We start from the raw sequence: 27,303 nt of genomic DNA, 5'->3' as shown, positions 1-27,303 counted from the left end.
CTGTCCCCCGCTGACTGGGGTTTGTTGAGAAGTCTGTCACAATAATGGGTACGTTCCAATGTCCATACTAGCATACCGCTTAGAATGCATGGCCCAACTCATTGCTCTATTCTAGGCAGTATGCTGCTAGAGGGGATACTGGAACACAGCCGTTAGTGTGTTCCCGCTACCTAACGCTTACACACTACACGTTTTTCAGACCCATTCTGTATCTTTGCACTGTCCCAACTTGTCCAGTCTCCGATATCATATGAACGTAGAGGGGAACGTAGAGGGGAACGTAGAGGGGAACGTAGAGGGGAACGTAGAGGGGAACGTAGAGGGGAACACCGTTTGTGAGAGGTTCTATGAAAGCTCCCCACTAACTGCTGATTCACTCCAGACGTCCCTATCCGAGACGTTTGCATGTACACTCGTTCGGTGGTAGGAGTTCCAATTTGCCCCAGCTTTATTTTATGACATGGTACTGATTTGAAGAAAGAGGACTCGCCACTTCTGATCCAGGCCAACCAAAGAGACCAGAATGGATTGGTTACAGTCCACTCTACCATCCCTTTCTTTTAAACCAGCAGTTTCACAGATGTTCAAAGTAAACGGACACTAAACTTGCATCCGCTGTGTGGTGTGTGTGTGTGTGTGTTTTTCTTCCTGAGGAGAACATGCTGTTCTTTCCGCTTATTTCCTGTGTGAGGAACGTATCTGCTGCTGAATTTGAACATTTCCATGTGATAGAATCTCTGCTATAATGTAGAAGTCCACTTCTATGGGCTGAACCAAGGAATCACCTTGATCCAGTCGGTGTGTCATCCACGTTGAACTTTAGTCGTGCTACAGATGGTGGGGTTCAGAGTGATGAGGAGCAGGCATGGAACAGAGATGGGCTGAGAACACACACACACACACACACCACACTCCACACACATCCGCACGCACGCAGAGGAGACGCAGGCAACAGGCAGAACGTGGAGCTGTGTGAAGCCGGACGGAGCTAAAGGATTTGGATGTTCCCTACTATTTGTTTGCTATAGGGGAAGAGCTGTGCTGTGGAGGGAGGTTCTAGCCAGGTGATGGAATACAGTACAGTGGAAACCATAAGCTAGCGAGGGTTTGCGCGTCTGCCTGCCACGGGTTAGATGCTGGGTTTGCCATGACGGCAATCAGTGGCGACTCTGGGCCGCTTGGTCCAGATGTTCTCGGCATGAGGGCTGGTCGTGCCGAGCGAGAGAGTTTGCCTCTTCCTCCTCCTAAAAGACACTCTTGTTTGTTTGCTCTGGTCGCTGACCCTGGCCGATTGTCGCTACGGTCTGTGGCGGAATGTTACCCTTGTTTGTCGAGGGCTCGGGGACATGCAAAACATTTGTCTCTTTCACATTGTGAAAATATTTGAGGGCTCTATGTAACCCAGTGCAGCTGCTGCTGCCTCTGACAGCAGGGCCGTGTTCGTTACGCACCAAACTGAGGAAAACGGACTATAATACCTTTTCCATTGCATGCCCTTCTGAAGAAGACTCTGCTACTGGCCATGAGTAGGCCTGTTCCTCCAGGCCGGAGTTTGAACTAAGTCTAACTCCACTTAGTTCTCCGCCATGCGTCTTTACCGGAACGTGCAGGGTGTCCGATGCTATCCTGACTGTTTGTGCATTCTTCAGTGTATCTGTTTACATATTTGTGTGAGTTTAATAAATGTGCGCTGGTAGGAGTGTGGAAATGTGTTTATGTGCGTAATGTAAAGTGTCCCTGCTCTCTCTTCAGGCATGGAACACGCTGTGCTGGGGAAGTTGCTGCATCTGCTAACAACTCCCATTGCACTGTGGGAATTGCCTACAACGCACGGATAGGGGGTGAGCGTTGGGTTTATGCTATGCATCTGTGCTTGAGTGTGTGATGTAAACTGTGTGTACCAAATGTACTCTTTTTTTCACTGTGTGTGTGTGTGTTTGTGTGTGTGTGTCAGGGGTGCGGATGCTGGACGGTGACGTGACAGACATGGTGGAGGCCAAGTCTCTGAGTCTGCAGCCGCAGCACATTGACATCTACAGCGCCAGCTGGGGTCCTGATGACGACGGCAAGACCGTGGACGGCCCCGCCTCCCTGGCAAGGCAGGCCTTTGAGAACGGCATCCGCATGGTGCATCTCACACACACACACACAGTAGACATGCACATTAAGTATACACACTTATACCCACGATCAAAACACCAATTCGCTCTCAGAAGAAGACTGGGGCAAAGAATACACATTGACTTGGACAAACGCACGCAGTAACTCGGCGGCCAGAGTGTAATCAATGCCTCCGGGGCACTTCTAGACATTTGGATTAAAGCGCTTGGTCTGATTAGCATATTCATGTGCTGTATCCATATTCATGAGTGTTTTGTGGAGGTGGCTCAAAGGAAGAGCTTAGCCCAGGGGTTAAGTGGAGGGGAGTTGACTTCACAAGGTCGCTTGTGATGATGTCAGAGTGCCCTCTCCTTGCTGAGTCAGACATGCTGCTTACATTTTGATTAAAGAGAAAGTAAAACAATGGTTCGATTTTGGTGGTGGGTTACGTACACTGAGTATTCAAAACATTAGGGACACCCCCTTTGCCCTCGGAACAGCTTCAATTCGTCGGGGCATGGACTCTACGAGGTGACGAAAGCGTTCCACAGGGATGCTGACCCATATTGAGTCCAATGCTTCCCATAGTTGTCAAGTTGGCTGGATGTCCTTTGGGTGGTGGACCATTCTTGATACACACAGGAAAACTGTTGAGCGTGAAAAACCCAGTGGTTCTTGACACTCAAACCGGTGTCAAGAACCGAACCATACCCCGCTCAAAGACACTTACATTTTTTTATCTAGCCCAGTCACCCTCTGAATGGCACACGTACACAATCCATGTTTCAATTGTCTCGAGGCTTAACAATATTTCTTTACTCTGTCTCCTCCCCTTCATCTACACTGATTGAAGTGGATTTAACAAGTGACATCAATAAGGGCGGCAGGTAGCCTAGCGGTTAAGTGTTGGGACGATAACTGAAAGGTCGCTGGTTTGAATCCCAGAGCCGACTGTGAAAAATCTGGCAATGTGCCCTTGAGCAAGGCACTTAACCCTAATTGATCCTGTAAGTCGCTCTGGATAAGTGCGTCTGTTTAAAATGAAAATAAATAAATGTGAAGAGATCATAGCATTCACCTGGTCAGTTTGTCATGGAAAGAGCAGGTGTTCTTAATGTTTTGTATACCCAGTGTATGTCTTGGTTGTGCATGGAACAGAGTCTATTGGACTATTATGGCAGATGGTTGGAGGTGTGTGTGGCAGCACCGTGGCAGGTTGGCCTACGGAAAGGGGATGTGACAGGCTAGTGAGCGGGGAGACTGTGTAACCAGTTGGAAGGGAGGAGAACATGTATTAGCTCCTGTATATTTGTGAGATATTATTGACCGGTTAGGGAGAGGTGTGTGTTGCTGCTGTTAGGTTAGAGGGTGCAGGTCCCCCAGACCCAGCCCCCACGCTCTCTTAGGTATCTTGAGCTAATTTTCTCGTAAACGTTTTTTTGGTTGTCGTTGTCTTTTTTTCCTTTTTTTTTCTGTCTTCGTCGGTCTCCCTCTTGCTTCAATAAGTCATCATCTCCCTACCTGCTTTTTCACACTCTCGCTCTCTTTGTCTCTCTCTGTTTGTCACTCTCCCTCTGTATCTCTCCCCTCCTTTCTCGCACAGCTTCTCCCTCCCTCCCTCCCTCCCTCCCTCCCTCCCTCCCTTCCTCCCTCCCTCTTCAAAGCTGGTCCCAGTTTTCCGTCAGCGTTTTGTCCTGTCTGATTCTATCCTCACTCAGAGGGGCTTCTATCTCTTATCACTGGCTGACAGAGGCCTTTTGAAATGCTTCCCTCTACCTTTTTATCGTGTGTGTGTGTGTGTGTGTGTGTGTGTGTGTGTGTGTGTGTGTGTGTGTCAGACCTCAGAGCAGTAGGCTCCCTCCAGTTTCTCTGCCAATCATACACCAATAAAAACCCATATAAATAGAAATATGGCATTTTGGCATCATTGACTTTATTTGATTGGGGATGCCCGCTCAAGTAATTGTATTTCTATGTAGATATCTCTGTTTACTGAAGCTGTGTGATAGTCCTGCTCCATTAAGTCATTTGGGCTAATGTAATTAATGTGCTCATTCCCCTGCCACTGCTGCTGCACCTGCTATTACCATTTCAGCATCAGGTGGCGGAAGAACATTTGTTCCCACGGGCAGGAAGTCCCGCCTCTGATCTAATTGACAATGATTTGATTTCCTGCCAGGGAAGGAAGGGGCGTGGCTCCATCTTTGTGTGGGCGTCAGGGAACGGCGGGCGGAGCCGGGACCACTGCTCCTGTGACGGCTACACCAACAGCATCTACACTATCTCCATCTCTAGCACCGCCGAGAGCGGACGCAAGCCCTGGTACCTGGAGGAGTGCTCCTCCACCCTAACCACCACCTACAGTAGTGGAGAGAACTATGACCGCAAGATAGTAAGTCTGTCTCTGAGAGAGAGAGAGAAACTGTGTGGCTGTTCCTCCATTCTTACCAGAACATACAGCAGCAGAGGGAAGAGCGAACTACGACTGTCTGATAGTTGAGGTGTGTGTGTGTGTGTGTGTGTGTGTGTGTGTGTGTGTGTGTGTGTGTGTGTGTGTGTGTGTGTGTGTGTGAGAGAGCTCTTGTGGCCCACACCTTAGTGAGACCTTAGTCCGTCTTTGTAACGGCTGTGAGGGTCTATAGCAGGGTGGGATTGTATCAACACCACCAAGACCGAGGTGGTCTACCAATGGAGCTAGCCCTCCACCCACCATCATTCAAATACCGTCATTCAAATACCTGGGCAGCATCCTCTCGGAGGACTACAGCATCCACCTCAATTCTAAACAGGATTAAGCATCAGCTGCCTTCGGGAAACTCGGACGCAGGGTCTTCCAAAACAGGGATCTCCACCTCCACACCAACGTCTCCGTCTATCAAGCCGTCTGCATCACCACACTTCTTTACCGCTGTGAAGTCTAAGTCACTTACTGTCGCCACAACAAGCAGCTCGAGCGATTTCCACATAAGATGCCCGCAGCGCATCCTGGGAATCACCTTACTTTGACCAACTGCAAAAGTATGGAGGCCATGGTCACTCAAACAGCGACTGCTGGCTTGGGCATGTCATTAGAATGTCTTGTTCGCGGAAGATCGTGTACGGCCGGCTACATGTTGGCCGGCGGTCTGTAGGGGGGTAGATGCAGCGCTACAAGGACCAGCTGAAGAAGTGCACCATCAAACCCACAGACCTGGAGGACGCCGCTGCCGACCGTTCCACCTGGCGGCAGCTCTGCCAGAGCGGTGTACAGAGGCGGGAGGAGGAGAGGAGCACAAAGAAACGGTAAAAACAGCTCAGGAGACATACAACCATACCTGCCCTCGCCAACACGGACTGCGCATGCCCCGCCTGCGATAAAGTTTGTGGATCTCGGATTGGACTCTTCAGTCACCCCAAAAATTCACTGTGAACTCAGAAGTGGAAGTCATCCTGGGATATGATGGACTACCCTAACGTAATGTGTGTGTGTGTGAGCGAGAGAGAGCACTAATGTGCTAATGCTGCTTTGTCATTTAGGCCGGACTAGATGGCATACGAACACGTAACTGATTCCTGTGTGGACAAACAAGCTTTGGTTGTTTTTAAAGCCCATGGCTTTTGAACCCAAGGCTGGGTGAATGAGGTCAGTGTGTCGGGGTCAAGCTGTGTGTCCTGGGCTAACCCCCTCCTACTCTCCACCGCTGGCCCAGGGTGCATCGGGGCAGACAGTCAGACAGACAGTGACTGTTGTCCCAGCTTGTCTGGCAGTGTTTCGCCACATTCCCAATAGAGGTTCTAGAGACCAAGCAGAGAAAGAGGGAGGGAGAGAAGGAGAGCAGTCACTAAGAACCAGCCAGGCCAGCGCTGCCCTCCAGAACAATGACCAGCACTCAACACACACGGTCATGCACACAATGTCCTACTCCAGGGCCTTTATTTGTAAAGCATAACAGGGTAGGAGTGCTGATCTAGGATCAGGTCCCTCCCGTGCATATATATCTTATTTATTATGATCTAAAAGGCAAATCGATCCTAGATCAGCACTCCTGCTCTGAGACGCTTAATGAATACAGCCCCAGATCCTCTACCAGCAGGACCCAGCTTTCTCAATCAGGCCTTCCTCCCTCACTGTGACCCAGATACAAGCTGGTTTCCCCATTCTAAGCCCTTTGGTGTCTTCAGTCCAACAACGGGGATATGTTGAGGCGTCTATAGATGGTCTTCCAGCTCTGAAGTGACCGGTCGGTCGGTCAGCAAGGGATCCCTTTGATGGCTTTTATTGTGACTGACTGGATTTGGCGCAAAACGCTAAGCTTTCTCCCGCCCTTGATATAAGTCCATGCAATGGGAACAGATGGTTTTTTTTCAACTGCAATTTTTATTTGTTTTATTTTATTACTATTATATAAAAAAATATATAATTACCCCCTTTTTCTCCCCAATTTCGTGATTACGATCTTGTCTCATCGCTGCAACTCCCGAATGGGCTCGGGAGTGGCGAAAGTAGAGTCATGTGTCCTCATACATCGTTTTGCCAAATCGCGCTTCTTAGCACCCGCCCGCTTAACCCAGAAGCCAGCTGCACCAATGTGTCGGAGGAAACCCTGTTCAACTGCCGACCGAAGTCAGCCTGCAGGCGCCTGGCCTGCCACAAGGAGTTGCTAGAGCGCGACGAGCCAAGTAAAGCCCCCCCCCCCCGACGCTGGGCCAATTGTGCGCCGCCCTATGGGACTCCCGGTCACGGCCGGTAATGACACCTCAGGCTGTAGTGACGCCGCAACACTGCGTCTTAGATCACTGCGCCACTCAGGAGGCACCTGGAAAAAAATATTTCCCTCCTTTCCACTCCCTGTGGTCCTCTTTGGCTGGGAAATGATTTCCTGGCTACCTTCGGGAACAGCAGGGTAGTGCATGTGTATCATCTCTAGCATGGCAGCGTATCAAAGCTGGAATGTGTGCAGTCTCAGGTGTGCCTCAATCTCCCCCTGATCCACAGGACTTAACCCTCCCTCCCCTCTCTTTCCATCCCCTCTTCTCCCTCCCGCTGTAGATCACCACAGATCTGCGGCAGCGCTGCACAGACAGCCACACAGGGACCTCGGCGTCTGCTCCTATGGCAGCTGGGATCATCGCGCTGGCCCTGGAAGCTAAGTAAGCTCCTTAACCTTAACTCAGGGATTCACTCGACTCTACCTGTGCACTGCAGTTAGTTCAGTTCACCCAGCCAGTCAGTCAATCAAGCCCATTGCTCACATTGCTTATCACAATTATCTCCCCTTTTTTTTCACTCTTTCTCTGCTCCACCCTCTCACTCACCCACACACACCAACTGCTCCGCACACACACTCGTCAAGCGGATCCGATTGGCCACAACTCTTTGAGCGCCGCTGATGGTATCAGCGGTTATCTGGTAGAGGAAAGAGAGCTGGCCGACTTTGATAAACATATTTTTTCGAGCAGGGCTGAGAGCAGGTCTGCTCTGTCATTAGAAAGGCCAGCTTATCTTCCCCCTCCGCATCATATTACACCCGTATGTTTATACCATAATTACACTTCAGTCAGAACATGAGAGGAGACTCTCTGACATCAGCAGGGTTTGATGTAGGATCTGTGGGGACCAAACGAGCTGTGGGAATAGTTCCTGTGTGTGTGTGTGTGTGTGTGTGTGTGTGTGTGCGCTATCCGGCAGCGTTCAAATGATTTTAGGATGCCTGTGCCATGGCCTAGTTATTGCACAACATTAATGACAATGAAACATTTATAGAATGTGAATTATGGATGAAGTGGTGAACATTGGTTGGTTTTAATTGTCAATAAATCAGAGTTTTCATGGATTGTTATTGGTATTGGGACACCCTTGCTTTTCCCTTCAGAAGACCACAGCTTCTAAACCTGTGAGTGCCAGTCTGTTTTTTTGGTCTCTTGCCAACTCCTTATGGAATTGATATGCCATGACTGGCGCCCATGCCGACAGCTTCTGGTTTTCACCTCAATGCATTTTTTGGAAAACGTAGTTAACCGAGTGAGTGTTGGACAGCGAGCAGGAGAACGGACGACTCCTGGGAAGTGAAACACTTAAACATACTCTCCCACCAGTGTTCAAGAGGTTGATGGCAATGGTTATCCGTGAACGTTTTCTCTACTCCACCATAAACTCCTTTGGAGGCAGTACACAATGTGACTTTTTATTTGAGGGTATTTTCATACATATCTGTTTTACTGTTTTAGAAATGAAAGCACTTTGTGTCTAGTCTGGCCATTTGAAGAAGTCAGTATTTGGACAAATTCACTTAGTGTATTAAGTAGTTTAGTATTTGGTCCCATATTCCTTGCACACAAACTCGTGATGATACAAAGTTGTTGGATGCATTTGCGGTTTGTTTTGTTTGTGTTTTGGATGATCTTTTTGCCCAATAGGAAACTGAACGGCGAATAATGTCTTGCGCCATGTTGGAGTCACTTTTATTGTAAGTAAGAGTGTGTATTTCTGAACACTGCTACATTCATGTGGATGCTACCATGATTATGTATAATTAGGAATGAACTGTGAGTAATGATGAGTTAGAAGGTTAGAGGCGCAAAGATCATTACCCCCCCCTCCCCCCAAAAATGCTTACCTCCCCTATTATTGGTAATGATGATTTGTTGTAGCCTCTGAATGACATCGTTCCATTATTCATGATTCATTCATGATTTTTTATCAATCATGGCAAGGCTTAATTTAGAAGTGCTCCGAAACGTTTATCTACTCAGGAGGGGGGGGACTAGATGCATGAATTGCTTTCATATGTAAACGGTAAAACGGATATGTATGAAAATATCCTCAATACATTCTGTACTGTTGCCACATATGAAACATTGATCTCAAATCCAAAATGCTGGAGTATAGAGCCACATTTAAAATGTTAGCTTTACTGTCCAAATACAAATGGAGGGGAGTGTGTATATACAGTGGGGGTCTGAAATTGACACCTTATTGGCAGATGTTCATGTCACCCAACAAATGTAAATGCCTGGAGTTAGCAGCATTGGCACTTGGATTGGAACTGGTGTTTTGGTCAGATTACATGGAAAAATAGAGCTCTTTGGCCACTCACACCAGTGGTGGGTTTGGTGTCAAAATGTCAATACCTATACAGAAAATAATCCCATACCTACTGTAAAATAGGGTGGTGGATCTTTGATGTTATGGGGCTATTTTGTTTCCACTGGTCCTGGGGCGGTTAAGGTCAACGGCATCATGAACTTTACTCAGTACCAGGACATTTTATCCAAAAACCTGGTTGCCTCTGCCAGGAGGCAGAGACTTGGCCGCAACTGGATCTTCCAGCAAGACCATAACTTAATTATTCTTATTTTAACTAGGCAAGTCAGTTAAGAACAAATTCTTATTTACAATGACGGCCTACACCGGCCAAACCCGGACGAAGCTGGGCCAATTGTGCGCCGCCCTATGGGACTCCAAATCACGGCCGGTTATGAGGGCAGTCCATAAGCACAGACGAATGTTATCAAGGATCTGGAAGGATTCTGTATGGAGGAATGGTCTAAGATCCCAATGTGTTCTCCAACTCATCAAATATTTTAAAGGCCCAGTGTCGTCATCTTCGCAAGGTGAGGTATTGGAAGGGGGTGTCTATAATTTTGACCCCTACCTTTTTTGAGATTTTTTTTGTAATACTTGTTAAACAAAATATCTTTCTCTGAGCAATTGTATTAGTATAATATAATTTCCCAAACAGTTTAAACGTACAATATACCGTAGTATTTGAATCATTTATTCTATACAGTCATTTTTGCTAATCTTTATCAAGGGTGTCAATAATTTCAGACCCCACTCTATATCCTTGCGGAGTAGTATTTTTGTAGGAAAACCTGCAGCCTCGGAATGTTCTGAAATACTGTGCTCAGCGGGAGAGATGAGAGCGGGAGAAAATAATGGAGCATCTGGACAGCATATGAAGGGATTCCCAGGAAACTTGGTGACCTACTTATATATATTTTTTTAAGCACCGTTTTTACATCAAAGGACACATGGATGCCATCTTGTAATGGGTATCACGTGAGATTGGACCTGGGAGGGAGGTGGATGGTTGGGCATACTGTATCTGCTATACCGAACTCTCTCGCTCTCTTTCTGTTACACGCAAACACCCATGCACCATATGTACATTACACACGCACACCCACACACAAACAGTGTTAAGTCTGTGCATATTGTTGGTTACCTGTATGTCTCTGTGGTGTTTTGTGATTTCTCCTCCAGTCCTCTGTTGTCGTGGAGGGATGTTCAGCACATCATTGTCAAGACGTCTCGAGCTGGCCACCTCAACGCCCCTGACTGGAAGACCAACGCTGCTGGATACAACGGTGCTTAACACTGCTCGCCTCCTCTCCTCCCTCAGCTACTCGCCCCGTTTTCCGCTCTCTCTTTCATACCCTTCACTTTACTCTTAGCCCAGTCACTCACCATAAACCATCCCACTGCCTGCCAACTACCTGTCAGGGATTCCATGTGGAGTACTTCGTTTCATGTGTGTGTGTGTGTGTGTGTGTGTGTGTGTGTGTGTGTGTGTGTGTGTGTGTGTGTGTGTGTGTGTGTGTGTGTGTGTGTGTGTGTGTGATATTGAGACTGCAGTCCTGGAGTTTTTCCAAGCGGCTGTTTCAAAGAGGATTGGGAAAACGAGTGAGAGAGAAAAGGGAGGAGGTGGGGAGTTCATCCAGTGGAAATGGAGAGCAGAGGTTTAAAGAAAGAGAGATGGGAGAATAATATTTGATTGGCTGTGTGGATTGGGTTAACTTACTGATGTTTTGCTGGGATACTGCTCTGGTTGGAAGGCTGTTTTGATTGCTTGTTCTAAGGCGGTGGTCACCAACCGGTCGATCGTGAAGGCATTCCTAGTTGATCACCAAACATTCCTGTAATAAAACCAATGATAAAGCCTTGCGTTCCAATTGTTTTTATCTGATTTGCGCTGTTGGTGGTAGGTGCACTTGATTCAGCAGCCCTAGTGCTGTTGGTGGTAGGTGCACTTGATTCAGCAGCCCTAGTGCTGTTGGTGGTAGGTGCACTTGATTCAGCAGCCCTAGTGCTGTTGGTGGTAGGTGCACTTGATTCAGCAGCGCTAGTGCTATTGGTGGTAGGTGCACTTGATTCAGCAGCCCTAGTGCTGTTGGTGGTAGGTGCACTTGATTCAGCAGCCCTAGTGCTGTTGGTGGTAGGTGCACTTGATTCAGCAGCCCTAGTGCTATTGGTGGTAGGTGCACTTGATTCAGCAGCCCTAGTGCTGTTGGTGGTAGGTGTACTTGATTCAGCAGCCCTAGTGCTGTTGATGGTAGGTGCACTTGATTCAGCAGCCCTAGTGCTATTGGTGGTAGGTGCACTTGATTCAGCAGCCCTAGTGCTGTTGGTGGTAGGTGCACTTGATTCAGCAGCCCTAGTGCTGTTGGTGGTAGGTGCACTTGATTCAGCAGCCCTAGTGCTGTTGGTGGTAGGTGCACTTGATTCAGCAGCCCTAAAACCAGGAAGGCAAAATGTTCCCATTTTGAAGCATTTCATGTGTCTGAAGGTAGAACTCTGCCTACCCGGCAGGCCCAGAGAGCAAATCAAGTGCACCTATAGGACTTCTGCTGGCCAATCCGAAACCTCATTGCTACAAAACTGTTTTTAATTGGTTAATATTGCATAGGCTTACGTTTAAGTCATGTAAAAAATATAATGTGTGTTTGTATTTATTTCTGAGCGGTAGATCTTGGCTTGCATTTTGACTCAAAGTGATCTTGACTCAGAAAAGGTTGGTGACCACTGTTCTAAGGCATGAATAAAAATTGGCACAGAAAGTATCCACCCCCTTGCACAATTATTACTTAACATTTTTTGCTTTCAAATTAGGTGGGGGAAAAAATCTGAATTGATAAGTATCCACTCCTCCTCTGTTTCAATACGTAATTCATCTTGCGTACTCTAGAATCCTGAATCAAGGCTATGATATTTGCCAGAAGTATTTATCCATTACTCTGGGCCAAATGACTCAAGCTCTGTCATAAAAAAGCAGTGGATACTTATCTCATGGAAACATTTCAGGTTGTTATACATTTTGTAAAACTGTCTCGATATTTATTATTTTTAAATTTTTTTGTTGGGATAGGATGTTTAGATCAGGGAATTAAAAAAATAATTCAGGCTGTAAGGCAACACATTTGTGCTTATCGGGGCGGATCCTTCTTACAGACACTAGAAATGTATACGGTTCTGTGAAATGTATTGAAGAGGTGTGTGGTTTTGAACAATTACGATTGGCTGTGTGGATTGACTGACGGTAGGCGTGTCTTGCAGTCAGCCACCTGTATGGCTTTGGCCTGATGGACGCGGAGGCTATGGTGAAGGAGGCGGAGCGATGGAAGCAGGTCCCCGCCCAGCACATCTGTGTGGAGAGTGCCGACCGCCAGATCAGGTACTACACAACCAACGCCTCCCTAGTGTACCTGTCCTAACCCAATCAACCAACCAATCAAATGGAATCTGTTCCGAGCTACTGAGAAATACATTATATTTAACAGCAACCAAGGGTTGTGTTCATGTGTGTGTTTCTGTCCAAAAGCTCTTCATGCACCCACATGTATGGGATTTCTGCAAGCTCCTGCACACTGAGCGAAGCCAGCCAAGTATTAACACACATGCATAAACACACGTACAAAACGCATGCATGAACACACACTAGGGCTGTGACGTTTAAATTAATTTTGGATCGTTAACGTTTCGAAAAAATCCCTAGCCGAAAACGTTAGATTTATTTATTTTTTTACAATTAAAATCACACTGCAGTTATCACAAAACTTCCAACAGCTCCCGATCATCCATCATCATCAAGACAAAAAAAGAATAATTAACTAATGCAACAATGTGGTAAGTAGGAGGCAATATGCATCTTTCAAATTATTATCGTCGTTAACAGTTGGAAAAATGACAGCGTGAGACAGGGAAGCGACAGCAGCAACGTCCTGTATGGCAATACTTTAAGTTAAATGAGAAGGTGGTGAAATGCAAACTTTGAGAGGTGGAAGTGAGCTACAGTGACGGTACAAGTGCAATGCTGAAAGGGAGGCACCTTGAGACCCAACCAGTTGCTGGCAGCAGTGTGATGAGGGACGGAGTGAGAAAATCACAGCGCTGATTACTGATTGCAGTTGACATGCAGCCATTGTCAATGGTAGAGGATGTATGCCTCAATTACCTAATGGCATATCTAGAACCAGACTACAAGATGCCATGTCAAAAAACCGTGACGGCCCTGATGGAGAAATTGTACAATGATTGATTGCTCTGCAAGTACAAAGCAAGACCTCTCCAACACCGTACGTGGCGGTAACAACGGTTGTTGGACATCTATGAACACGCTGTCATACATCACTGCAACGAACCATCACATTGATGAGGAGTGGGACATGTAGTCACATGTATTGAGAACTGAGAACATGGAGGAGAGGCCCTCAACAGAGACCCTTAAAACGACCCCCTAGCGGTCATATGCGGGACCATATCTGAATGCTTTTGGACAATAAAAAATTATTGTTTAGAAGTTGAGACATTTTTTACATTTGTCACATCCCTAAAATGCACACACAACACACACACACACAACACACACACACACACACACAATTATCGAAGGGCTTGGAATCGGTTCAGCGAGAAGAACATAAAACTGGAGAACACAATTATTTGAGGAAGGGAACAGAACTTGAACGGATAACTAAAGTGATCTATACTCTTCCGGAACAGAACCGTTATTTTAAAAGGATGGGAACTAGTTAATAACTTTCTTTTACATTCCGGGCATTTTTTGTTCCAGTCCCACAAAAATCGCAACAAAAAGCCTATGCAAAGCTCTCACTCAAAAACCTATTGTAGCATCTGCCTGCTCACTGGAAATCTTAGCCAGTGTTTGTGTGTGTGTGTGTGTGTGTGTGTGTGTGTGTAGGCTACCTGCCCCTCCCCTCTGAAGCATAGGTTACAAGAGTAATTCAGAAATTAGGGAGATGTTTAATTAGAGAAGAGTGGATTTACTTTTTCAATGCTAGTTAAGGATACTATAGTTGGATTTATTGGGTTCACGTTGGATTTATTAACTATAAAAAAGTAAGACGTGTTTTTAATTCTAGGTCTGCTCAGCACACACAGCAAACCTTTGCTCTGGTCCAACTTAAAACCAACTCGGAAGTTCAAAGACATTCAAAGTTCCTCTATAGAAGCCGCTCCTCCATAGGTATAATTCTGTGGGCCTAATTCAGATAATGCATGTCATAACAAGATGCCCAGAGCTTCAAGGCAAGCTTCCTCCAGCCTCTCTCCTCATCCTCAAAATGTCAGTTGCATCTTGCGCTTTGCACTGTGGCTGGCAGCACAGTGTGTGTTTTGTCTTTCATTAGGATTAAACCATGCTGTTATGGCAAAATACAATTTTCTCTTAACGACTTTACTATACAGATTAAATCGCTTACCCGCTCCTCAGCAAACTGCTCTATCAGCACTGATTGGTGAAGTCATTTAATGTCGAGCTAAATAAAACATTTTTTTACGATTTTGAGGTTTAAAAATGACTTTTTTCTTGGTTTGAGCCGGTTCAGAACTTTAATTTGCTGGTCGTAACAAAAAAGGAACATTTTTATAAATGTTTTTAAGTAAATTATTGGAAAAGAATTTTGGTTCCAAACCCTGCAACCATCCTTACATTCCCTTACAATTTGATCTGCTTGTTTTTTTGTGCTTTTTTTTTTTCTTCTCTTCCTTTGCAGCTGGATGTTTAATTGGGCTCTTGTTGAACACATTAAAGAGCCAATCACAGTTTAGTTTACTGGCTTTGAATGGAACCAATCCGTCTCATGCTAGTTCCCCAATCGAGCTCCCTATCTCTCAGCCCCATGCTGGCCAGACCATAGGAATCTTATGGGAAGCCCATCTTGGCTATGTGTGTTTGAGAGAGAGAGTGTGTGTAGTATGTGAGTTGAGGACCGCCGGCTGTGGCCCCTCAGGTTTTTCGGGCAGAACGGAGGGTGCTTTTGGCAGTGCAGTTTGTTTTTGCTCTGGAGCTGTTCTCCTGTCGTCATCTTCCAGCCACAGGTCTCTGCACTGAGACACCCCTTGGCTGGCCCCTCCATTGCATTTGGTAATGTCTGGGCCTTCTCCTCCTTGGAGCATTGGAGAAAAAAACATGTAGAATCTGTAGCCCGCCAGGGAAGTCGTAATCTGGGTTTGTCTCCTCCTCCCAGCCCCCCACCCAAGCCACTAGCGTACCTCACACCCCCACAGCCCTCGCAATTGCAGTTTTAAAGCATGAGATTAGCTATAAAACTGTTTTTTTCTCTCTCTGCCCCATGGCAATCTGTGTAAAACTACAGGAAATTAGATTTAAAACGGCAACATTTTCTCTCGGCGTCATGGCAAAATGTGTAGAATAGCAAGAGATTTAGCTATAAAACGGTTAATTTGTCTCTCAGCCCCATGGCAATATCTGTAGAATTGCAGGAGATTAGCTATAAAACTACACATTTATCTCTTTGCCCCATGGCAAAATGTGTAGAATTGTAGAAAGTTACCTTGCTCAGGCCCGTGAAACTGCGGTACACCACTGCCCCAAGCACACTTCATGCAGATCTACACCCCAACACATTTACTCACACACACACACTAGTGTGGATTCTGGTGTAGTGTTTAGGAGCAAAGACAGGGTGTCACCCATCCCCACTGCCATCCTCTGGCTTGGTCATCTAAACTCTGCTTTCTGTTCTTTAATGGCCCATATGCTGCGGGCCCAGCTGTGAATTCAATTCTATTAAAATCAGACCAATTAAATGAAGTAGTATTAACTAGACTAGAGCCTCTTGAAAGTAAATATTTGAACGTTGATTGTGTGCGCTCAATAACCCAGTGTTGAGATGAATCAATACTCCATGATAGCTGGGTAGCACCTGGCTCGTTTACTCTGAGTTCCACTTCCTATCTCGTCAGGTTTTAGATTCTGATTGGGTGACTGCTCTGACACTGACATCTGATTGGTTGCTTCCCTCTGCCTGCAGGACGATCCGCCCAGAGCACCTGGTGCGCTCCGTGTACAAGGCCACCGGCTGCATCGACAACTTCAACCACCATGTCATCTACCTGGAGCATGTGGTCGTACGCATCACCATCACGCACCCACGCCGTGGCGACCTGTCTATCAACCTCACGTCGCCCTCGGGAACCAAGTCCCAGCTGCTCGCCAACAGGTGAACCTCCCCTTCAATTCTATTCCGCTTCCTCTCACACTCTACACACCAGCTTTTCTTCCTGGCACTAACACAGCTGATTCGACCAATCGTTAAGCCGTTGATTAGTTGAACCAGGTGTGTTGGTACTGGACCAGAATAGAAAAAAAGCCTGCCTTCCCCTGTGGCTTCCCAGGACCAGGAAGGAAGAAACATTCTACTTCTGTGTCTTTCCAGTGTGTCGAACAGTGAACGTGGTCGAACAGTGTGCTCTCTGTGTGCTTTTCTCTAGGTTGTTTGACCACTCCATGGAGGGTTTTAAGAACTGGGAGTTTATGACCACTCACTGCTGGGGGGAGAAGGCGGCCGGGGACTGGATCCTGGAGATCCATGACTCCCCCTCGCAGCTCCGCAGCCAGAAAGTCCCAGGTACAGTAGACTAGAGATGCCACCCAGTCTAAAGGAGTGACCGTACCAATGGAAAATATGCTTTAAAAAAAGTTGACTATCCCACTATAGTATCAATCTGCATTTCTGGACTTAGAAATGAATGATATGTACCCATTGATTTGTGAAGAATATAACATAAATGACTCATGAGTTTAGTTCAACTGTCGAACCCCAAATATGAGCTTGTTTTCCTCCAATGTTTGTAAACAATGTAAATGTAAACAAACACTATATGGTTAAAACTATCATTTTTGATGTCATGGATGGTCAGGCCTTGCATCCATAGCGCTGTCTTTGAATTTGAGAGTGGTTACATTTCTCCAACCCCATCCCGAAGCTTTTTACCGGAACGGGCGGGGAGACCACTTTATTGTTTTGACTTAGGATTGCCTCTTTTTTTAAGGATACTCGAGATAACCACAGTTATATTGCTTAGCAGTATACCGATGTGTCCTTTTCTCTCTCTCTCTCTCTCTCTGTCTGTCTGTCTGTCTGTCTGTCTGTCTGTCTGTCTGTCTGTCTGTCTGTCTGTCTGCCTGCCTGCCTGCCTGCCTGCCTGCCTGCCTGCCTGCCTGCCTGCCTGCCTGCCTGCCTGCCTGCCTGCCTGCCTGCCTGCCTGCCTGCCTGCCTGCCTGCCTCTGCCTGCCTGCCTGCCTGCCTGCCTGCCTGCCTGCCTGCGCCTGCCTGCCTGCCTGCCTGCCTGCCTGCCGGCCTGCCTGCCTGCCTGCCTGCCTGCCTGCCTGCCTGCCTGCCTGCCTGCCTGCCTGCCTGCCTGCCTGCCTGCCTGCCTGCCTGCCTGCCTGCCTGCCTGCCTGCCTGCCTGCCTGCCTGCCTGCCTGCCTGCCTGCCTGCCTGCCTGCCTGCCTGCCTGCCTGCCTGCCTGCCTGCCTGCCTGCCTGCCTGCCTGCCTGCCTGCCTGCCTGCCTGCCTGCCTGCCTGCCTGCCTGCCTGCCTGCCTGCCTGCCTGCCTGCCTGCCTGCCTGCCTGCCTGCCCTGCCTGCCTGCCTGCCTGCCTGCCTGCCTGCCTGCCTGCCTGCCTGCCTGCCTGCCTGCCTGCCTGCCTGCCTGCCTGCCTGCCTGCCTGCCTGCCTGCCTGCCTGCCTGCCTGCCTGCCTGCCTGCCTGCCTGCCTGCCTGCCTGCCTGCCTGCCTGCCTGCCTGCCTGCCTGCCTGCCTGCCTGCCTGCCTGCCTGCCTGCCTTGCCTGCCTGCCTGCCTGCCTGCCTGCCTGCCTGCCTGCCTGCCTGCCTGCCTGCCTGCCTGCCTGCCTGCCTGCCTGCCTGCCTGCCTGCCTGCCTGCCTGCCTGCCTGCCTGCCTGCCTGCCTGTCTCTGTGTGTCTGTCTCTGTGTGTCTGTCTCTGTGTGTCTCTCTCTGTGTGTCTCTCTCTTTCTCTGTGTGTGTGTGTGTGTTGGGCGACACAACCCCCAGGCAAGCTGAAGGAGTGGTCCCTGGTGCTTTATGGCACCTCTGTGCACCCGTACTCCTCCATGCGCAGCGACAAGCCTCGCTCGGCCGAGCCCCCTGCAGACGAAGAGTTCACTGAGGAGTACAACGGTGAGTGGGGAAGATGACGGAGGGAGGAACTGTAAGGAAAAAGAGATGGAGGACAAAATACAAGAATCCTGTTATAAGAGAGACGTAGTAGGAAAGGGGGGAGCAAATGGAGGAGAGACTAAGTGGGATGGAAAAAGGATCAGGGCCAGGCACTTCTACCAAACGAACCTATACGGAATAAACATTTGATTCTCTCTACCTCTGTTCTCTCTACCGCTTTGTCTGTTCTCTAACTCTCTGTTTGCTACCTCTTTTTATTGTTCATCTCTCGCACTACCTTGAGCCGCTTTCCTTGCACATCTCTGTACCTTTTTCTGTTTTCTCCCTGTCGCTCGCTCTGCTCTCTCCTTTACTTTCTACCCATCTGTTCTTTCTGTCTCTCTGTTCTCTCTCCCTCTCGTTCTCCCTCTCTCTGTTATCTCCCTCTTCTCTGTTCTCTTTCTCTCTCGCTGTTCTCTCCCCCTCTCTTTATCTCTGTGGGTTCCCTCTCTTGTAAAATTATTATTATTATTATTGGTGGGTGCTTATACACTGAGTACAAAACCTGCTCTTTCCATGACTTAGACTGACCAGGTGAAAGCTATGATCCCTTATTGATGTCACTTGTTAAATCCACTTCAGTCAGTGTAGATGAAGGGGAGGAGACAGGTTAAAGAAGGATTTTTAAGCCTTGAGACAATTGACACATGGATTGTGTGTGTGCCATTCAGAGGGTGAATGGGCAAGACAAAACATTGAAGTGCCTTTGAACGGGGGTACGGTAGTAAGTGCCACCGGTTTGTGTCAAGAACTGCAATGCTGCTGGGTTTTCACGCTCAACAGTTGTGTGTATCAAGAATGGTCTACCACCCAAAGGACATCCAGCCAGCTTGACACAACTGTTGAAAGCATTGGAGAAACCTTCGGAGAGTGGGGTCACGGCCAGGCTCCGCTATTGTCAACGACGACTCTGGAGCAGTTAGAGCTGCGTCCACATCGACAGGTTAGACTGAGCAACCTTTCGGTTACTGACCCCACACTCTAACCTCTAGGCTACCTGCTGCCCAATGTGGGCATATTTGAGGTTACAGTGAGGCAGCTGATACTCATTAGCCTGTTTGATAAGCCACAGCACACAGCCATGGCAACAGAACATAAACGCCCCCAACTTTTATACGCTCGTTAGACATAGCATTCTCCTGCCTTCAGCACAACAAGGAACACCTTACACACTCACTCGTTCACTGGATGGAATACCAGTCGCCTCCCTTTAGTCCGTTTTTGTCTCATTCATAAAGTCTCCACCCTTGTAACATGAGAAACTACAGTACCCATAATGCTCTGTTTAACAAATCCTCTTTACCAGGGCTCTGTGACAGTGAGTGCAACGAGAACGGCTGTGAAGGCCCCGGACCTCACCAGTGTATCAACTGCCTCCATTACTTCCTCAAGTTCAAGAACAACACCAGGTTAGCATGTCCGTGTTCTGGCTTCCTCCTGCAGGCCAACAGCTGGGTCGTGTTCATTAGACACCAACTGAAGAAAACGGACGGAAACGGGGAGGGACTTCCGCTCTTGTCCTCATTTTGTTTTTGCCCCTCTGAATTCACCAACATCGGATAGCATGTTCATGATTTAGGCAATAGTCATTGGTCGGACTGCAGTATTAGGAATGTTGCACCTCCTTTCTCTCACTCCTTTGCACTGATTTGAAATGGGTGGTTACCCGATCATTGACACACAGTGAGAACTGTCGTGACAAGGGTCGTGTTCAGTAGGGCATACCGTAAACGCAACCTTCTGCGCAACTAATATCTACGTGAGGAGGGGGAGGCTGAGTGGTGTGACCGTGTGAGGTGGGGATTCCACCTCACACGGTCCACTGTAAGTCCACTGTAATTACCTTGTTGTCTTTGCGAGCAGCCGAACACAGTACACTAATAAACAAGAAGCCAGCAGGTAGCTGGAGACGGCCTGTGAGGGCTTGGCTGCCTCTGTCTTGTTCTGTAAAACTTCATCATTAGCCCTCCTAACCCCGGAGTGCTGGAGTGGGGTTTGGGAAGGGTGGAAAGAAACGGAGGGGGTTGTTTTAATGCTCATAATTATATCCCTATGTTTCTCTTTGATGACCTCGCCAAGCTGGTGTGGGTGGGGTTGGCGGGGGAGGGTGATCCAACGTGGGAGAAATTTTGGAGCACACAGTTTCACCTTTGTTTGTTTTTTGTTGTTGTTGCTGTTCTTTTAACAGTGTGAGAGCGAAGGCTGCAAAGGAGGTTTTATGGAGTCATCTCTGCAGATGTGCTTTAAAAGAATGCACCTGTTCACCGCACAGAAACGCACACTCCAACGCACACGCTCGCACTCTCAAATGCAGCCGTATAAGCCGATACGCGGCGCGAACATATGATGTGTATAACTTCAGGCCGTGAACTTTGTCTGCTCCCCCAGGGGGGGAGAGGGGTTGTTATTCTGGAATCGTGTGGATTGAGATTTATCACAGTGGTCAGAGTGCAAAAATCCAGCCTCTCACTCAGATTCTTTTCTCTAGCCTGTTCCCGTAAGCCGATAACAGCAATGATAATGATGCATATTTCTCCTCTATCTGTCCTCCCCCCCCTCCCTCCGTCCGTATCTTCTCTCCTCTCCTCCCTCGCTCCGCTGCAGGACGTGCGTGTCGGAGTGCCCCTCCGGGTTTTTCCGCGACGACAGGAAGCGCTGTAAGAAGTGTTCGTCTCTGTGTGAGACATGTGTTGGTAGTCGTAGCGACCAGTGCTCCACCTGCAGGCCGGGCTTCCACCTTAACGAGGGCTCCAACACCTGCGTGGTCAGCTGTGTGGACGGCTTCTATCTGGACCACGGCAAGTCCAGGTCTCCACACACACACACACAAGGATTATTCTAATATAGGCCTCGAAATCTGAAGTATTTCCAGTTTCTTTTCTCCCTGGTAGGCGGTTGATTGATTTGATTGATTGAACCAGTCCCAGAGAAGAAGGGAAGTATGAAAACCAGCAGAGCTGAAAACCTTGAGGCTCAGATTTGAACCCCCCCTTCACCATCCTCAAACTCAGCCTCTTCTCCCTCACTCACCTCTGACCCCCACACCAATCCTCCTAACGCTCCCAATGCCTCTTTGGTCCCTATGTGACTAACGTTGTCTTCTCTCGTGTTACAGATTCCAACATGTGCAGGAGATGCAACGAAATCTGCAAGAAGTGCATCACGTCTAATATCTGCACAGAATGCAAACCAGGGATGAGGTACGCCAAGCCAAACCCACTTTCCAACACCCCCTCCCTCACCCGCTGCTGGTTTCTAGTAGTAGTTGAATCACCAAACAGTCCGGTGATCCATTTTGACGTGTCTCGTGGAGTTTTTGGTGGCTTTTGATCATCTTGATTACCGTTCCAGTTAGATTGAGGGCAAAACACTTTGAAGCATCTCAGAACGTTGTGGTCTTGAACCCAGTCTGACTCGGGTTGCTTCTGCAAGTGTTCAATGCTGTCTGAGACAGAGGTGGTAACGTGTGCAGTAATCCTTCCGAATGCCGCAAGACCACAGACAGTCACTCCTCTTCACCATTCACAGGAAAGAGGGAGGACAGAAACCCAAATCCTTTCTGGGAAATGGAACTAATATAACCCAGTCCAGCTGTTTTTCAGCTCAGTGCACCACAGAAACATGTCCTCACAGCAACTTCTCAGGATGAGGTTTAGAACCTTCTGTTCTTGAACAGACTTTTCTGAACAGTCCTCTCTAGCCGTTCCAAGTATTTTAACTATTCCACAGCTACCACACCTGATTCAACTTGTCAACTAATCATCAAGCCCTTGAAAAGGCGAATCAGGTGAGCTAGTTCAGGGCTACAAAAAATGTTTTGAAACGTGTGGGGGTGTCCCAGAGGAGGGATTTAAAAACCACTGGACTATGTATAGTGTATGATTTTTGTTTATGACGTCAGACTAATGTAGGAAAAAGAGAGACCGGTTGCTAGAGAGGTGCGTTGTGTGATTGTATAATTCAGTGTATTGCTTTCTCCAGTCTTCAGGGGAATAGATGTCAGATGACCTGTGACCCCGGGACCTACTATAATGGCCACAGGAGGACCTGCGTGCCGTGCCACCAAGTGTGTGCCACCTGTGCAGGTAACGCTCCTTTCACAAAGTAAAGATGGGGCCTACTACTACTCAGTTGCCCAAAGTCTGTGCAAAGCTCACTGTCTCCCCCTGTCTGCAGGCACGGGGATGGAGGCCTGTATCAAGTGTGCAGAGAGCTACTTGATGGAGGAGTGGCGCTGTGTGTCCACCTGCAGCGTGGGATACTACATGGCCGAGCAGACCTTGGACAACGGCGACGTCAACAAGTCCTGCAGGAAGTGAGTCGGATTTGACGCGCACAAATTCCACACCTTCCACTTCCTCCTCTCTTTTGACACCTCCTCCCTACAAACCTGGCATGTTTATCCTGGCATGTTATAACCGCCTCAAACCGGCCTCTAATCTTCCAAACATCTGTCCTATATCCATGGTCCCTTAAACCTGCTGTTTCCTCCTTTAATCCTGTACCTCTACTCACAGGCTTTGTGGAAAGTGTGCCTTCTATTGCCCAAACTTTAGCTCTCCCCCAGGTGTGACCACAGCTGCTACTCCTGCACAGGGCCCGGCGAGACGAACTGCAGCACCTGTGTGAACGGCTATAACCTAGAGGCAGGAGTGTGTGTGGTCAGCACTATCTGCAAAGATGGTGAGTACTAGAAACCCCTCTAATGTATATTATAGACTCTTTATTTCAGGAGCTCGTTCTAGCGGTGGCTGGTCACTGCGCAGGTCGCGGCTTCCTTAGACGTCCGTAGACTTTCTTAGCTCTCCCCTCTTATCTAGTTTTCTTCCTATCTGCCCCTCACCCTCATCTGTCACATTCTCTCGTTATCGCTCTTTTCCATATTCTCTCCTACCGTTTAGTAGGCCCCCTTTTTTGTCGCGATCCTTTTGCTCGTGTATTCACTCCTACCTAATCTATCCCAATCTCCCTTTTACATCTTGTCTAAATTGTGCATGTTTAAAATGTTTTTGGCATTCCGGTGACCCAGCTAACCTTTTCAGCCCTAACCTACAGGGCCCATTTGTCTGCGAGACATGATGGTGTTTGTGAGTCGTGACCATAGAGTTGAAAAGAAAGCCCACCCCTATCTTTGCCATTATTGCGTCTGTGAACAAGTGGGCATCGGCGTTAAGGCCAATCCATTTCTTTGCCTTCTGCTTTTGAGTTTATTGGTGGTTCGTAAAACAAACTCTACCTACTGTACTAGAGTGTTTTTTGTACTGTAGTTAATTAAACAGGATTTGTGGCATCTATGGTCAAGAACTTTCTTAAGATGTTCTCATTGGGGATGACACTTTGAATACAGTCTGTCCATGAGACCAAGAGAAAGTGTTTTATTGACTATCTGGTAATGAATCACTTCAGCTTGTAATCAACTCAAGACTCTCTCTTGGTTTTTGAGTGCACTGCAAGTTTAAATGTCCATTATTTCAAATTGAGGTTACAACAGACTGGCGACCCACTTTTTGTGTGCAAAGTCATCTCTGATGAAAAATCACTTGAAATTGTCCCTATTTGAAACTGATTGAAATGTTTTTCTATTTTTCCCAAAATGTCTGTTTAACTTTCTGACATGGATCCAATCATTCCTGCTGGACTACAATCTTTCCCCTCCAATGAACATCACATCTCTGATGGATCAAAATCTGTCACCTGACCCCTCTCCTGACCAATCCCACGGCTCTGCGTGTCGTCGTCTCTTCTTCCTGGTCTGTGGAAAGCAAATGAAGAGTCTTGGGCGGAAGGCAGTTTCTGTGTGCTCGTAAAAAAGAACAATCTGTGCCAGCGGAAAGTGCTGCAGCAACTGTGCTGTAGAACATGCTCGCTAAAAGGGTGACTGGACATCCCGCGAAGGGGATGGGGGGGGGGCGGCACCCCTCTACCCCAGCCTGCTCACTCAGTTACATAATTTATAAGAAAATATGTGCCTCTTAAGGGACTACGTCGGAGGTGTGATGACAGAACTACAACAAACCTACCTTTTTCCTGTTCTGGGACATGTGGTCAGGGCGACAGTAGCGACTGGGCCTTACTAAAAAAAAATGAAAACAAATATAATGTGTCGGTATTTTGTGACCAAAGCATCGATGCCAAAATAATTGTACCCTTTTCCAGTGTAGGATGTGTAGGTTGCAGGAGGAACCTTGTGAATCTGTTTCCCTTCATGTTCCCCTCCTCGTCAAGATTAATGACGCGCAGGTGAAAGCTGATGAACGTACCAACTCCGGGCTGTGTTTTTGTAAATAAACTTAAAAGCTCACTCAATAATGTGAAAACTGTCTGGGTTAAGTTTGCTATCTGCCAAGTGAGGATACATGCGCACATGAACGCGCGCGCGCGCACGCACACAGCAGGATTGTGCAAACACTTGAATTGATAGTTGCGAAAATCATGTCCCCATTCTACATGTAGCCATTGTGTGCCACAGGAATTAGAGGTTGCTAAACTGTCATCTATGTTTCAGGTAGTGTGTGCGTGTGAGAGAGAAAATGTTACAGGTACCTTTGACTCACTTAGGTTCAGACAAATCATTCCACACTACATTACATAAATCGGGGTCATGTTTATTAGGCACAAAACGTAAGAAAAATGACTTAAACAGGTAGGGACTACCTCGTCCAATAGGAAACACATTTTTTTTTTTTTACACATTTTTTTCATTGCGTGTCCTAATGAACATGACCCATATCTTACTGCTACATGAGACTATGGGGCCATTGCACTTTCACAAACAGCAGCACTATCAGGGCTTTATTCCACAACATTGCACGGTTATGTCATTGCATTCAAACAGAGTTGGTACTGTATTGACCTTGATCATCTAACAATTTTGATATGATAGATGTTTTTGGTGGACTTCATTTCAATGTTATTCTATCCTTGCGAGCTGCCACACATTCAAGACATGTCCATGACACTTTAGCAAACGGCATGCATTTCATAAAGGTCATGCTCATTAGGCACCAAATGGAAGAAAACAGATTGCATGACGTATTGAAATGTTTTCTGTTGTGTGCTCTGATGAACACGACTCAGGTTGTAAGCCCCTCTGAGAGTCCACGACAATGGTTGGTGCTGCAAAATGTAACCACGGTCTGTCTCTGTCACATACAGGCTATGGAACTCGACTTTGTAGTGGTTGAGAAAAACCTGTTGAGAAATCCTGTTCTAGAATGAATACCGAAGTGGTTACAGCACTGTATTCCAATAAAGATTCTCAATGTGGGTTTCTACCTTTTTGAACAATTACTGTAGTCGTGTTGTACTGATTTATCTTTTGATTTGAAATAAAAATTGATTGATCCCTTTGGATGAACAAAAATGTATTCTTGGTCATTGTTGAAGATTAGTTAGATTTTATTAGTTAGTATCAGAGTACTAGGTTGTTTTTATTGTACACCAGTGTCAATGTTATTTATTTATATATTAATGGCATTACTCCTCAAAGACCAAGTCTGGGATTTTTTTTTACTTCAATGTTTTTTTAAATTAAAATGGTTAATCTTTTTGTCGTTTTTTCTGCCAGGCTCTGTTGGTCATTTATGGTCGTGGTGAACATAATCATTTCCCCACTTCATCTGGGTCGTGTTTATTAGACACAAAATGGAAAAAATAACTAGCTGAAACCGGGAGGGACTACCTGGACTTGTTTTATAAGAAATGCACATTTTAGTTTACATTATGAAAAGTTATAAAACGTTTTCTGTTGTGAGCCCTAATGAACACAACACTGGTTATATGATAAACCTCCCAGCCTGTTCCTTACTCAACATTATGTTCCTGTAAGTTCAAGTTTTAGCAAGAAGTTACAGGATGTATCTAATATAATTGTATTTGTTTCCATTAGCAGACATTTTTATCCGAAGAGACTTTTGTCAAACACATTAAAATCTACGTAGTGTTTTTAATAGTTAATTACTTTTTTTTGCCATGCAGCTAACTACTGGAACTACACAAAACATTTTTTGCAAAAAGAAAATAATGGGTGAAGTAGGCAAATTATTAAATTTTTCGGCATCAGCTAATGGCTGTTACGTAGACCGTATTACCGCCACGCTGGCGGTCACGAGTCATGACCGCTTAGTCACAGTAATAAGGCTTCTCCAAGATCTGATGCTGCTGATGGTCATTAGAAACATACCAAACTTGCTAACTGCCTGGTACTCAGCACTCTATTGTCCCTCTAATCACTCTGACATCAATGGAAAATCGAGTCAAACACTTCATGGCCTCTATTAAAAAGAGGATCCCATTAGCTTTCTAGAGGCTAGGTCTCCTATATTTATTTCTCAACTTTCCTAATATTAAGCACATTGCTTCTCTTTACAACAGGAGTATAGCCTACCTGGCTGGCATGAAAGTGAACCAGTTCGCTATTTAAGTACATAGATGACATGTATTTTTTCCCGCTGCCCCTGTTTCAATACAGGTGCATGATAATGATCCATTCTAAATCAAAACACATTTCACACATATGCAGCACCAGTCAAAAGTTTGGACACACCTACTCATTCAAGGTTCACCTGGAAAAAGTAAAGGGGTCTGAATACTTTCCGAATGCACTGCATATCATTCACAGGTATTCTTGATTTAATCTCTACATATACTAAATAATATACAGTACCAGTCAAAAGTTTGGACACACCTACTCATTCAGGGGTTTTTCTTCATTTTTACTATTTTCTACATTGTAGAATAATAGTGAAGACATAAACTATGAAATAACACATGGAATCATGTAATAACCAAAAAAGTGTTAAACAAATCCAAATATATTTGAGATTGTTCAAAGTAGCCACCCTTTGCCATGATGACAGCTTTACACACTCTTGGCATTCTCTGAACCAGCTTCATTTCAATTAACAGGTGTGCCTTGTTAAAAGTCAATTTGGCGAAT

General features: G+C 46.7%; 1 protein-coding gene across 2 annotated transcripts in view; it reads left to right on the top strand.

Annotated features, from left to right (window-relative positions):
* LOC115199829 (proprotein convertase subtilisin/kexin type 5) overlaps positions 1 to 27,303 on the top strand; it is a 49,860-nt gene that overhangs the window by 15,826 nt on the left and 6,731 nt on the right. The window contains exons 6-21 of one of the 2 annotated variants that reach the window (XM_029762317.1): positions 1,753 to 1,841; positions 1,955 to 2,127; positions 4,280 to 4,492; positions 7,130 to 7,230; positions 10,346 to 10,449; positions 12,416 to 12,533; positions 16,156 to 16,344; positions 16,616 to 16,752; positions 18,201 to 18,326; positions 19,672 to 19,774; positions 20,970 to 21,163; positions 21,481 to 21,565; positions 22,347 to 22,450; positions 22,542 to 22,680; positions 22,933 to 23,048; positions 24,128 to 25,728. In XM_029762317.1, coding sequence (XP_029618177.1) covers positions 1,753 to 1,841; positions 1,955 to 2,127; positions 4,280 to 4,492; positions 7,130 to 7,230; positions 10,346 to 10,449; positions 12,416 to 12,533; positions 16,156 to 16,344; positions 16,616 to 16,752; positions 18,201 to 18,326; positions 19,672 to 19,774; positions 20,970 to 21,163; positions 21,481 to 21,565; positions 22,347 to 22,450; positions 22,542 to 22,680; positions 22,933 to 23,048; positions 24,128 to 24,243 — 2,107 coding nt within the window. In that variant the 3' untranslated portion in view covers positions 24,244 to 25,728. Of the gene's footprint in view, positions 1 to 1,752; positions 1,842 to 1,954; positions 2,128 to 4,279; positions 4,493 to 7,129; positions 7,231 to 10,345; positions 10,450 to 12,415; positions 12,534 to 16,155; positions 16,345 to 16,615; positions 16,753 to 18,200; positions 18,327 to 19,671; positions 19,775 to 20,969; positions 21,164 to 21,480; positions 21,566 to 22,346; positions 22,451 to 22,541; positions 22,681 to 22,932; positions 23,049 to 24,127; positions 25,729 to 27,303 lie in introns of those variants that run through there. The other variant, XM_029762318.1, reaches the window with a different exon arrangement.

Source organism: Salmo trutta, chromosome 9 (genome assembly GCF_901001165.1).
Source record: "Salmo trutta chromosome 9, fSalTru1.1, whole genome shotgun sequence".
Taxonomy (NCBI): domain Eukaryota; kingdom Metazoa; phylum Chordata; class Actinopteri; order Salmoniformes; family Salmonidae; genus Salmo; species Salmo trutta.
Note: the sequence above shows the minus strand (reverse complement) of the source record. Positions and strands in the feature narration are given on the sequence as shown.